The following is a 12,880-nucleotide window of genomic DNA, read 5'->3' as shown; positions in this document are numbered from 1 at the left end:
TGAAAAACTGATTTCTACAAAATGACAAAAACATTTTTTAACTTAAAATAAGCGACTGTGTCAATATTCTCCCTCTTTACAGTGACGGACCTAATTCAACAGAGGGCCAGTCGACTGCTGCTAGCGGCCTCACAACAAGTTGAGTACAGACAACTTGAGTGCAGTGAATGTGTCTCCAGATTGTAGCGTAAAGAAAAAAAAAAAACTAAACCAAATGTACGCTGATGGAGATTGTCATTGATCCAGGACATAATTATCCTAAGTGGGTCAGTAGAAAGCTGCTGGACGTCTTTGTTTCTTGAGCCCTGAAAGCCATAAACACACAGAGCTTGACTGGAAAGGTCAATAAGGTGCATTGAAGTTTGTGGGAGAAAACACCTAAGCATTCAAGAGCGTAGCAATACTTTTGCGAGACACTTTAAATCAAACGGAAAAGAAAAGAAAAGGTCCGAGGCGTCAGCTGAAGCTCCGGGACTAAAACATCTGGACTGAATCTTTTGGCAATCAGCGTTTTTTTTATTTCAGCCACGGTGCAGCTCAGACTTCTTTTAATTACCACTGCCTGGTATTTGCCCTCTCCGTAATTACATAATGGTCAGTTTGGATTACAACAGGCCACAATTACTTATCTGCATTGTGTGTTTCTGTTCTCATTTGTTATTCATTGTTGACCCGTGGAGCTCGCTCTTTGTGTTTTGCCTGCTTTACAGATTCAAAAGGAGAGAGAAGAAAAAGTTTCCTACTTAATTCAGGAGCAAGAAAGACTGATAAATATATATAAATATATATATAATTAGACTGAGAAATAATGTCTTTATTAAGTGTTGGAGAAACGAGTACACCACTGTGCATTATCTCTGTAATGATTCAAGTCGCTATCACCCTTCATGCAGTAATTGCATTTCTTCTCAGCTGAGCAGTGGGGTGTTTGCTCTGGTGTAACGTTAAAGCTTTCAGTTTGCATTTGATTTGCTGTATTAAAAAACACAGACCCCCGCTGTTGCAAATCAAACATCACTAACCCAGTGCTGCTTTGTGTTTTTTTTGTTTTTTTTTAAAGATCCTTTCTGAATGAGTGCGTTGCTTTATTTTCTCCTTTTTAATTCAAATAACGGGGTTTTTTTGAGGGGGTGTTTAGACTCTAGTGTATATTTGCATGTGTAAAATGCTGCCACCGATTACTGAAGGCAAACACAAAGGACCACAACTGAACCAGCGCTGGTCACGGACCCCTCCCACTGAACACCAACAGAATGTCTCTAACAATGGACGAAATAATGTGAAATAGAGCCTTTCTGACAGAATGAAGTAGGCTGAAAAAATCCCCAGAAAGTCAAAACAATCTGCCCAGGTCTACAGAAAATCTGGAATAGATGAGAAACTTTGACATCTATCTGTCTGGAAAGGATTGCAAACACTTTTGGGAACATATTGACACAAATCCTTTGCAGTTAATCAGGAACAGAGCGTTTGATTTGTTTTTCTTATTATGAAGTGTCGTCAGAACTTGGCTTGTCAATGGTCATAATGTTTTGGCCAGTATTACTTGTAAAAATCAGTTAGTCTTTGACTCATTCAAACTTGGTCCCAACCTCAAGGTGTCCAAACATACAGGGGCGCAAAAAGGGAGTAACCCTATATCCATAGGGGCGCCCAGTTAGAGGGGGCGCCAAAGCGAAGGAGGAAATGTATGTTTTATTGGCGTTTTCTGTATTTAACAGCTGTCTGTGAATGAATTTATGACTGCATAGTACGATATATATTACACAATGTTTCTTTTGATTTTGATCTAGCTGATCACCTCAACCTGGACCCCGAAGTCCCCCTGAGGCCCCAAGAAGTAGCTACACACAGTGAGAGTAGCTCCACTGCGAGCACGTGCTGGACATGTTGCCTCTCATTCCCATGTTTCTCCCTCGCGTGCGCGTGGCAGCCTGGATGAGCTGTTGAAGGGAAGCCAACAGGCCAACAGGCGCTTCTGAAAAATCCCCCCTGACACACAATTTAATGTCATATTACAGCTGAGCGACAGGCAGAAACGCGTCGGCACCGGTCCCGCGAAGCGGAGCAAACGAGCTTTGGCATGCAATTGTGCGCACTTAGACGTTAATGTCCAAAAGCCACGTTTGTGTGCGTCTCGCCACGGGAGTGTTTCAGTGCGTGTGACGTTTGTGACTCAGATGAAAATCCTATTAGATCTCTTGCTTCTCCCCCACTTCTCTCTCTCTCTCTCTCTCTCTCAGATTAACCTGGGTGTTTACAGTGTTTGGCTGCCTCTGTGGATCAGTAAGCGTGTTTTCCAGCCTGCAACCCGGGGTTCACTAGAACCAGCATCAAACCGCGGCGACTTTCTTTCTCGGCTCATTTCCTCGCCTCTCTGCCGCATTCTGGCTTTTAAATCACCCTGATAGCCGGGCCCAAAAGATTCAGTGTTGTGCTTTAAAGGTTTAATGCGCAGACACTTCTGTGAAAGTGGGAGGTGTGTGTGTGTGTGTGTGTGTGTGTGTGTGTGTGTGTGTGTGTGTGTGTGTGCGGGGTGGGGGGTTGAAACAGGGTCATTGGTCTCACTCGACGCTTGTTTCAAACCTATCTAACTCCATTTTGCATTTTCCCACAGCGTTTCTTTCTCCCCCACTGTGCACGTCCGTCCTCGCGTTGCAATCCAATTTGTCCTCCTCTCCTTTATCCTTCCTTTCCTCCCCTCCCTTCTTCGTTTGAAGTAATAAGATTTTCTGCTTTTCAGCGGAGAGTTTTAGAAACACACACACACACACACACATTGAGAAGCAACCTCTACCCCTCAATTACTGCGCTGCCACACCTCCAGCTATCTCTAATCTCCGTCGGTGGACCTCGGAGTGCAAGGCTGAAACAAATTACAGAGCGGGGCGAGGAGGCAGCGAAAGGTGTCACTAAAAATAACAAAACTTCGCAGGATTCAAAGAAAGAAAGCAGATCAAATAAAAACAAGGATGGTTTGACGGAGGAGGAGGGAAGCTGCGGATTTATCTCTCGCAGGAGTGTGAGGAGTTTCAAGGAAAGGTGAGTCATTTGTGAGAGATTTAGCGTCCGGGGCGCGCGCACAGGTTGATGTGCCATTAAATTAGCGGCGGACAAAATGAAGCTGCAGCGTAGATCAGGCGCCATCGACCGGCTTCCAAAAGAATGAAAAGAAGAAGCTGGACCTAATAGTTGGGAGATTGCTTTTTTTCTTATTCTTCTTCTTCTTTTTCCTTCTTCTTCCAGTTTTACAATTACAGCAAATTGTCATTCTCCGGCAGGTGAGGTGCGATGCTGCTCAAAATTTCAAACGTAACTCTCCCCATTGACGTCGGTCCCGGGCGCTCCAGTCCAGGAGCCTCTAACGGATTTGGCACAGCTCGGTGCCAGAGAGGCAAATCTAATTTGTGCAGTTATCGCTGTCAATTCCCGCCCTGCAGAAACACAAGGCTGGATCAAACACATCAAGCTTTTCTCTCTCTTTTTTTTCCCTTCAATGGTAAAAGCTGAACTTTATTTTTGTTACTGATTTTTAAATTATTCTGAAATTTAGGTGCTTTTATTAGCTTTGTTGTTATCATACCTTACATTATATTCCCCCCCTCACACACACAGAGATACAGCTTTGACTTTAATAAGTAACTCGGTTAGCCGGTGAGACAGGACAAGTGTCTCTTTCTGGTCTCTGATCACCTCAACTGACTCCAAAAACAAAACGCCGGTCAATGGAATCCACAAATGGACCATCTTCAGCTAAATTTCAAATTGAACACAAAGCACAAACTAAAAAGTAATCCTCTGACATAAATCATTTAAATCAAACCTCTAAAAGCAAGAAGGAAAAACTCTTGAATGGTGTTGAACAAGGAGGAGCGCAAATATTTACTCACAGAAAGAAAGGACTGAACTACCCAATCTTCCCGATCTCTTTGTATTGCCACGCTGTTCTTAATTCCTCCCTAACTAAGCTGCACATCATGTTTTCTTGGTTTTCAAATCCCTCAGAGTTAAAGTCAAAGTGTAAGTCTCATCTTGTGAACTGGTGTATCAGGATGAAAGCTGCCGTAGTGAAATGTCGCCGTACCGCTCAAAATGTTTTTTTCTCATTTAATAACATCATAACTATAAACTTACGTGTTTCATTTTGTGTGATAGACCTGGAAATTAACCCATTTAGAGCCGCATGACAGCTGCTGGAGCGCGTAGTCGCAATGTAACCAAATGGAGAGACGTTTAAAGGTGTATTGACACATTTTTAGGGAGGACTTCCCCATCGCTGCCCGCCAACATGGTGGACCTGTTCCTAGGCCGAGTCCTTGTGGAGAACAACTCGGACCAGGACGAGCTCAACACGGAGCGCGAGATCATCGGGATCCTGGAGAACCGCGTCCTGCTGCTCTTCTTCGCGTCGGCCGAGTGTGAGAAGTGCCAGAGGTTTGTGCCCGTCCTCCACAGCTTTTTCAGGAAGCTGAAAGATCCAGCGTACATCGAATACCCCAAACTGCTCGCTCTCATCTACATCAGGTCCGCATCTTCGCCTCTCTGATGTTGTTGTTGTTGTTTTTAATCGCCTTTCTCAACACTGGCTTCCACTACTGACTCTCTGACATGATTTCTGTCTTTCTTCTTCAGCTTGGACCAATCTGGGGAGCAGCAGAAAAAAATCCTCAAAGAGCTCCACAAAAGGACTTTGTTTTTGCCGTTTGAGGACCCGTACAAAAAGTAGGTGACTCATGTTTTAAAAAAATATATAAACCAATCAATCAATCAATCAAATTTTATTTGTATAGCACATTTCAGCAGCAAGGCATTTCAAGGTGCTTTTCATCATATCAAACACAGAAACACAATGCAACATAGAATCAACGATCAAAACACGGCATTAAGTCAAGTTCCATCAATAAATTTGTAATTGATTACGTTTCAAATACAATCCTGAAAATGTGGGTTTTTAGTCGAGATTTAAAGGAAGTCAGTGTTTCAGCTGTTTTACAGTTTTCTGGAAATTTGTTTTATGCATGCTGCTAAATGCATAAAATAAATTACTTTTAATATGTTTTGTGACCTCTCATGTTGCGTAGGGAGCTCCAGGCCATGTTTAAGGTGAAGGACGTCCCGGCGGTGGTGGTCCTGCGTCCCGACGGCTCCGTCCTCTCTCCGAACGCCGTGCGGGACATCTGCCGCCTCGGCGCCGACTGCTTCCGCAACTGGCAGGAGTCGGCGGAGCTGGTGGAGAGGACCTTCATGCTCAACGAGGCGTTCGACGACCCCAACCTGCGGAGCGCCACCGACCCCGTGAGGAGGCTCAAGTACAAGACCGAAGACGACAAGAGGAACAAGAGATGGTGGAAGTTGTGGGTGAAGGGAAAAGATGGAAACGACGAGGAGGAAAAAGACGAAGCATGGGACAGGAAGAGAAAGAATGGAGATGGAGGAATTTGGCGCAAGAGATGAAATAGTTTTTTTTATGATATAGGCTAACTTTTTTTTTTTTGCTAATTCTGTACATCTAAAAGGAAACCACTCCTGTTGTTGCTGCTGTGACCCAACATTGTTTTCAAGAAATATGAGATTATAGACTATACATTATATGTTTAAGAAAAAAACTAAATGGTCCATATATATTTTATATAGATAAAACACTCAGAACTGTATAAAAACAGTAATTTAATTTTTAATTTTTTAGGTTTTCTGGATACAAATGTCTGCAAAAAAGAGATAAAATACCAAAGATAAGAAACTAAAAAATAAAGTTCACTTTACATCAAACAATTTTGAATTTTTTTTGCTAAATTCTGTTAAACAAAACAGAGATAAAACTCTTTAACCTTGTATATGTCAACGTTAACATTTATACACTAAGCATAGGAATAAAACTGACACCAGTAAATGAAAATGTTTTAGTTTTCTGTCTATTTTTGACCTAATGTTAGCACTATAGCTGAGCTAGATATCATGCTAACATAGAGCTCAGCTACATTATAGCTAAGCTAGCTACTACAGGAGCTATACTAGCTAGCTCAGCTGCAGTAGCAATAGTAGCTAGCTCAGCTAAGTTCAAAGGATATTTGTGGGAATATTAATTTATTTATCTTGGTTAATATATGGAGATAACCATGGAAAGTGTGTCCATTGGTTTTCAAGATTGTTGTTGCTAATGTTGCTTTACATATAGAAAGCTGTTAAAGTAACTCTTGGACAAAAGTAAAGTAAATATTAATATTTCATGTGCTAAAGTGTTGTTTATAAAGAAAAACGGAATAATTTTGTTTTATGTCTGTGTGACTGAACCCACACGTTTCACTTAGAGCTTTGAGGATTCATTTTTGCTGTCAGATTCAACAAATAAGAACAATATTGAAAGTTTTACCTATATATGAAACTCAGTTCATTAAATGGAAGCAGTGTTTCGTTGGATGTCTCCACTGACATCCAACGAAAACACATTTATGAATATGATATTAGATCAGATCAATAAAATCATTAATACAGACGATTAATGAAAATCACACATGACACCAGCTTACAGGCTGTTATTTCAAACTGTCCTTTTAGTCAGATAAATGTGTTTCTGTGGAACCCATTATTGAATATGACACACTATTTGTTAAGCATTGGGCTTTTCCTTTGCAGACATTCCTTAACAGCATTCAAGTAATATTTTGAGAGTAAACAATAAATCAAAACGGTTCATGTTCATTATGAGCTGCTGTCATTTGGATGAATCAAGCTGTCCGTATCCTCGCTCCTGTGCGAATCCCTAAACAATAAACCTTTTGTTGCTCACTTCGTTATGGTCTCATTTCAAAACATTTCCAACATATCTCTGTGTTCAGACAGCTCAGTCTCTGGAAAGACTGTGAGCACTTCATGTCCCCAGCTCCTCTGGTCACCTTGTCTTTATGTCCCTCCTGTAACCAGACAGAGGACGGGGGCGGAGCCTCCAGGACTGAAAGCCAAGACGGAGCCAGCAGCTGGTAGCAGCACCAAGAAGAACCAGGTGAAGCCAGAGGGAGAACGTGACTCCGACTAATAGGCTGGGGCCTGTTTCTGAAGGCGTCCAGAGAGAGAAGGTTTGGGAGAAAAACAAAGCCAGATGTGAACGTTGTTCTGTGTCGGATCTGCTGCCTTGAGGGGAGATAATACAGGTGAGCAACTGTGAGGATTATCTGATTTAGCAGCAAGTGAGATTACATATGTGAATAATACATGTCTGTAAGCAGGGCTGAATGGAAATAGAAACTGACATTCAAAACAAAGCGGTTTTCACCCAGTGAGGAATCTTTCTTGAGTTACGTTTAGATCAAGAATAAATTTATTTTTAATTAATTTACTTATTTTTGTAGAACACCATTCCTTTTTGGTTCGCTGCCAAAATATCATCCTCCTATTAAAAGAGTGAATAAAATGGTAAAGTGCAGGGGCGGGGGTTCTACTGCACACATCATCTCAGGCCTATGTACCACTTCAAACTACTTTAACCTTATGTAATGTTTTTTATTTTATTTATTTATCTAAAGTTGAATTTACAGTTACTACTCTGCTAAAAACACAAAACCTCACCAAGTATTTTTGATCTAGTTTTTAGTGCAAATATCTTTGTTTGTACACTTGAAATTAGACAAAACTAATTGACAAGTAACTTTTCAGCAAGATATAGGCACTTGTTTTAAGTCAAGTTTTTTTTAAATTAAAAGTACTAGTTATGAGTGAAATGATCATGTATTATAATATGTGAAAAATGTCTTGTTCCACTAGCAGATTACTTCCTTTATGAATAGTACCTTTTCATGAATGTTAAAGAAATATATTATTACTTATAATATAGTATTCTTGTCTTGTTCCACTTTCTCAATATTAACAAATTCATCAATATTAAGAAATTATTTACATAAAACAAGCTTTTATATCTTGCTGTAAGGTTACTTGTAAATTAACTTGGTCTTATTTCAAGTGTACTAAGATATTTGTACTAGAAACTAGACCAAAAATACTTAGTAAGGTTTTGTGTTTATAGTGCAGGTACTTTCTTGACCCATTTTTGAAATTGTCAGTTCTTCTGCTTGTTTGGATGCGGTTTGAGCAAGACACAAACCAGGACAATGCAATATATCTACTGCATTCTGCAGCGTATTGATTACATTACTGCTAACGTCAGCACCCACAGCAGGATTTTCTTTTCTCTCATCTTCCTCGCCCAGCGACGCCTCATCATGGTGGACCTGTTTGCTGACCGGGTTCTTGTGAAGAACAACAAGGACCAGGACGAGCTGGACACGGAGCGCGAGATCGTCACGCGTCTGCAGAACCGAATCCTGATGCTCTTCTTTGCCTCTGCTGAATCCGACACCTGCCAGCGGTTCGCTCCCACGCTTCACGACTTCTTCAAACAGCTGACCGATGAGTTCTACGTGGAGCGCTCCGCTCAGCTGGTGCTGCTCTACGTCAGGTGCTCCACTCTAGCATTCGGGGAGACGCTCCTTCCTTCCTCTGGCTTCGCTCTTGCAAATGCGGGATTGCTTTCCTAGAGTTTCTGCACCCGAAAATCTTACGCCTCTTAAATCGGGATGTGTGCGCCTACAGAGGCCCTATGGCTTACAGTTCTGGTTGGGTTTATTGGTAATTCTAACGGTCCATTCAGACAGTTACACAAAGTTACATGAATGTTTGTACTTCAGACAAACATTCAGACAAAGATTTAATAGTTGCTTGATTAGGTTGATCACACAACGTTGCATCAAAGGTCGCTACTGAGGCAACCAGTTGATCATCTGCATGCCACTTTGCGTTGATGCAGTAATTTGTGCTACGTATTGAGTGCATTCATACATTGCACTAACCTGGTATTTCTCTATTAAAAATCACTCTTTTGTTGATTTTGTATAAAACACCAATTTGCCGAGACACTAAATTTTGGCCACAAATTAACATTCTGAAACACACGGAACACTGTAAAAACAAATCTATATAATATATGAGTGTCAAATTCTGAATTAAAATAGTCAAATTACTTATCTTCTCATTGATTTTCAAAGTTAATGAAACACAACTGTACATTTGAATACAATAGGGAAAGTTATTTGGGGGAAATCTCTAACAATCTATTTCCCCCCCCCTCCTTTTAATCCCTGTCAGTCTGGATCAGTCAGAGGAGCAGCTGGAAAACTTCCTGAAAGAGCTCCCAAAGAAGTCCCTGTTCCTGGCCTACGAGGATCCTTACAGAAGGTGTGTGGCGATGAATATATTCACGAGATGAATTCATAAAGTCATCACGCGTCAACGTATGCGCGCCCGCAGGGAGCTGGAGACCATGTTCGACGTGAGAGAGGTTCCCACCGTGGTGGTCCTGCGTCCCGACTGCTCCATCCTCATCCCCAACGCGGTGGAGGAGATAACCCGCCTGGGTCCGGACTGCTACCGCAACTGGCACGAGGCGGCCGAGCTCATCGACAGAAACTTCCTCACCAAGGAGGACTTTGAGGACAAGTCCATGCGCAGCTTCACCGACCCCGTCAGACGACTCAAGTACAAGGTGGAGGACGAGAAAAAGAAGAAGAAGGAGGAGGAGAAGAAGAAAAAGAAGCAGCGGCGAGGCTGGGGCGTAGGAGGCGACGAGGGCGAGGAAGCCGGAGCAGACGATAGGGACGGTGGAGGGTCGATGTGGTGATGGAGAGAACGATGCTGTGAATTTGTCCCAAAGTTGCTGCTTTATTAGAGTTTGGAAGCTTTTTTTTTTCTACCCTTGTAAGAGTTTTGTTGCATGGCAAATTTCATAATAAATATGTTGTTTATGGCATTTTTAAAAAATGATTTTCTTTTTTATTATGTATTAGGTGTCATGTTCCAAGCTTTTCTGTGTATTTATTTAGAGTTTTCTATGTCTCTGAGTCTCCGTGCTGTCCTGTCCTCCCCTTGATTGTTCCCTGGTGTCTCTCGTTTCCTTGATTACCCTCTGTGTATTTAACTCCACCTGTGTTCCTTGTTCCTCGTCGGGTCCTTGTCGTGTGTCTAAGAAAGTCGTCTGTCCTGTTGCTACCAGTGCTGAGCCTCTGCCTTCCACTCTGCTGTGCTGCCAGGATTTTGGACTGTGTTTTGGATTTGTTTGCACCTCGTTTCTAATTATTAAATCACCATTATCATCTCATCCTGGGTCTGCTGCGTCTGCCTCACCATTCACACCACTGCACTACATGACATTAGGTGAGTGGAAACAGATCTTGTGCAGGCATAAATATCAAATCATGCCTTGCAAACGCATTGACCTCATAAAACCTCTTCATGTTTTTACATTAGAGCAAAAAGAGAAATATTCGGTTTTTACGCAGCAGATAAAGTAACACATGATTGTGAACAGGAACGGAAGTGATGATATTATTATTTTTAATATACTAAACATCGTCTGAAAATTGTGAAAGGCATGTCTACTTACACCCCTTTCATCTGACACTCCAGACATCTTCACAAGTCACCTCTTAGTAGTTGACCTGTGTGCAATCTGACGAAGAAATTTAGCAAATGTTCTAATTCTTTCATTTGCACACTGGCATGAATTGTGCTAATGTGGATTAATGTGTGCTGTCCTAATCAAATTAAATAAATACATAAATAGCAAATTTAATTTTGCAAGATAATTTTTTTTACTGCAAGACACATTTTTAGAGACGGCAGCTGTCCTGAGAAAGCTTCCCAGGTTTGTCATTGAACATTAGACAAACATCGTCATAAAGATTCAGAAACACAATGGATTCACCAAAGAATTAAGTTGTTGAGAGGATTAACGCAGAGCTAGGTTATAAATTGAAATTCCAGGCTTTGACCATCTCACATAGTTCAATCCACCACAAAAAACACAAACTTACCAAGTCACAATCATCTATCTAAAGTGAAAGGATGGAGCAAACATGTGGAAGTGGCTGCTCTGTCTGACGAGAAAACGTGAAAAATGTTTACGTGTGAAGTAAAGCAAAACGCCGCAAATGACCCAGAAGGCACCTTCCTCACCTTAAAACATGGTTCTTAACCTTTTTTGAGGGACATATGTGCATTCACCGAACCCTTCTTTAGTGATAAATAATTTTTTTTTTTTTTCAAAATTCAAGACATAGGTATATGTTTTTTTGCTGGTGCACAAAATGAGCCGTGCATGAACGTCACTTTGCTCAAAGAACAAAACCATGAACTCACAGCAAGTTACAGTCTTACATTATTCTGGCCCCCAAAAAATATTTCGGCCCCATTAAAGAATTTTAGCCCCCAAAAATATTTTTTTTACTAATTAAAAATAAATGTGGATTTTTTTCAAAGGATTACAATTTTTTTAATAACTTTATTTTTTTTATTTTAAATTTAATTTGTTTTTTGTCGTTTTGAATCCACATAATACTTTTTTGGGGCCAGAATAAAGTATTGCACAAATTACATACCTGCAAATCAGTGTGACTTCTGCTGTTGTTTTTGGTTAAGAACCACTGCCTTAAAACATGGTTGACGCTCACGTGTTTCGTAACCTCTGACAAAGCCCAGGGCTTAAACCTCTGCAAGATTTGATCACTGGTCTCAAACGCTTTTCATCAGACCTAGTGAAGAGGACAAATTGTTGGTTCCTATAAATTTGAAGGAGTTCAAGGTGTATGAATAGTTTCTCAAGGCACTCCATGACGTGTCAAGACTGTGCAACGCAGCTCTTCTTCCTGAAAGGCCTCTGAAAGCTGCCTCTTCTTGTTGCCGTGTTTGTTTGGAATCGTCTCAGTCTGACGCGTGAAGTTTGCAGTCAAGCAAAGGTTTGGTGTGAGCCGCGAGGAGTCCTCATCCTTGCGGCTTGTTTTTATCACACCCAGGAGGAATAACTGAAAGCCATTCCTCCATTTTCAACAACACCGACGCTCGGTGAAGATGTAGTTTTCCCCGTGTTGCGTGCCGCCCAATCAAAGCTGCCTTGCACAATTTGATAGCCAATGAATAATTCAGCAGGGTTAAAATAATTTCTAGAGACTGTTTTGTTTTTGAGTGCTGGTGAAGCCTGGCTGTACTTTATAGTCTGCATAAGCAGTAATCAGAGCCATTCAAAGAGAGTCAAGTGAAAATGGGGGAACTAGCTCAACAACATAATCAGTGATTTCCTTTCAATATGCCGAGGTCTGTGTTTAGTCCCTGCACATTTCCCCTCACTTGTATGCTGCATTGATGATGCTTTTGTGCGATCAGCTAGGATTCCCGTTAGGAGCGGTTTCCTCAAAGGAAAATGAAGGAACCTGGTTTTCTTCCTTTATCCTGCTGTCCCATTACTTCATCACATGCTGCTGGTGCTTCTGAGCACAATTTTTAATTGGATTTTTATTTCAAAATTCCATATTTTTTTCATGCTCAAATGTTTAGGTCTCTTGTTCAATTTCAGGCCCGTTTATAAGATATAAATGAAAAAAGTTCAACATATGTCTACAGCCAAAAAGCTCTACAATCACTGGGGTTTATATTTATAAACTCCAAATGCCATAAGAAAAAGTCGTGGACTACAAATCCCACTGCTCACCCTTATTCTGTTAAATTACTACTGTTGATGTGAGGAGCGGCCATATTGAAACGCAAAGTTAGCCTTACCAGTCATAACTGGGCGGGGTGGAGGGGATCGGAGTTGGAATTTCCCAGTTCCGACTACAACTGGAACGCACCATAACGCCGACTCAAAACTGCATAAAACAAAGATGAACACTCCACTGTATTAAAAAGAATATACAAAAAATACAATTACCAGTTGATTAGCTACTTAGTTCAATCATTTGAGTAATGTTTGGTTAGAAAAATACTACAGAATACACTCGTGCTTTCCTGCCTAAAAGGTTAAAAGTAAGGTCTACTATATGCATATATATATATATATATA

The 12,880-nt window shown here is 41.1% G+C and overlaps 2 protein-coding genes across 2 annotated transcripts; both read left to right on the top strand.

Moving 5' to 3' along the window:
• The first annotated feature begins 2,809 nt into the window (after nt 1–2,809).
• LOC102232821 (nucleoredoxin-like protein 1) lies at nt 2,810–5,641 on the top strand. The gene is made up of 4 exons (XM_005805087.2): nt 2,810–3,042; nt 4,260–4,524; nt 4,633–4,722; nt 5,082–5,641. The coding sequence occupies exons 2-4, from the start codon at nt 4,289–4,291 to the stop codon at nt 5,452–5,454; spliced, it is 699 nt and encodes a 232-aa protein (XP_005805144.1). The 5' UTR covers nt 2,810–3,042; nt 4,260–4,288; the 3' UTR covers nt 5,455–5,641.
• Nucleotides 5,642–5,759: 118 nt separating this feature from the next.
• nxnl1 (nucleoredoxin like 1) lies at nt 5,760–9,796 on the top strand. The gene is made up of 4 exons (XM_005805088.3): nt 5,760–7,148; nt 8,202–8,449; nt 9,136–9,225; nt 9,298–9,796. The coding sequence occupies exons 2-4, from the start codon at nt 8,214–8,216 to the stop codon at nt 9,665–9,667; spliced, it is 696 nt and encodes a 231-aa protein (XP_005805145.1). The 5' UTR covers nt 5,760–7,148; nt 8,202–8,213; the 3' UTR covers nt 9,668–9,796.
• The last annotated feature ends 3,084 nt before the right edge of the window (nt 9,797–12,880 follow it).

Source organism: Xiphophorus maculatus, chromosome 5, assembly GCF_002775205.1.
Source record: "Xiphophorus maculatus strain JP 163 A chromosome 5, X_maculatus-5.0-male, whole genome shotgun sequence".
Taxonomy (NCBI): domain Eukaryota; kingdom Metazoa; phylum Chordata; class Actinopteri; order Cyprinodontiformes; family Poeciliidae; genus Xiphophorus; species Xiphophorus maculatus.
The sequence above is the reverse complement of the archived record's forward strand: the minus strand, read 5'-3'. Positions and strand labels throughout refer to the sequence as shown.

Bases quoted from the DNA above. Each gene is read 5' to 3' on its own strand.
- LOC102232821 (XM_005805087.2), top strand. From the start codon at position 4,289: ATGGTGGACCTGTTCCTAGGCCGAGTCCTTGTGGAGAACAACTCGGAC. The intron at 4,525-4,632 runs GTCCGCATCTTC...TTTCTTCTTCAG, and splicing joins CTCGCTCTCATCTACATCAG to CTTGGACCAATCTGGGGAGC. The intron at 4,723-5,081 runs GTAGGTGACTCA...CATGTTGCGTAG, and splicing joins TTTGAGGACCCGTACAAAAA to GGAGCTCCAGGCCATGTTTA.
- nxnl1 (XM_005805088.3), top strand. From the start codon at position 8,214: ATGGTGGACCTGTTTGCTGACCGGGTTCTTGTGAAGAACAACAAGGAC. The intron at 8,450-9,135 runs GTGCTCCACTCT...AATCCCTGTCAG, and splicing joins CTGGTGCTGCTCTACGTCAG to TCTGGATCAGTCAGAGGAGC. The intron at 9,226-9,297 runs GTGTGTGGCGAT...GCGCGCCCGCAG, and splicing joins TACGAGGATCCTTACAGAAG to GGAGCTGGAGACCATGTTCG.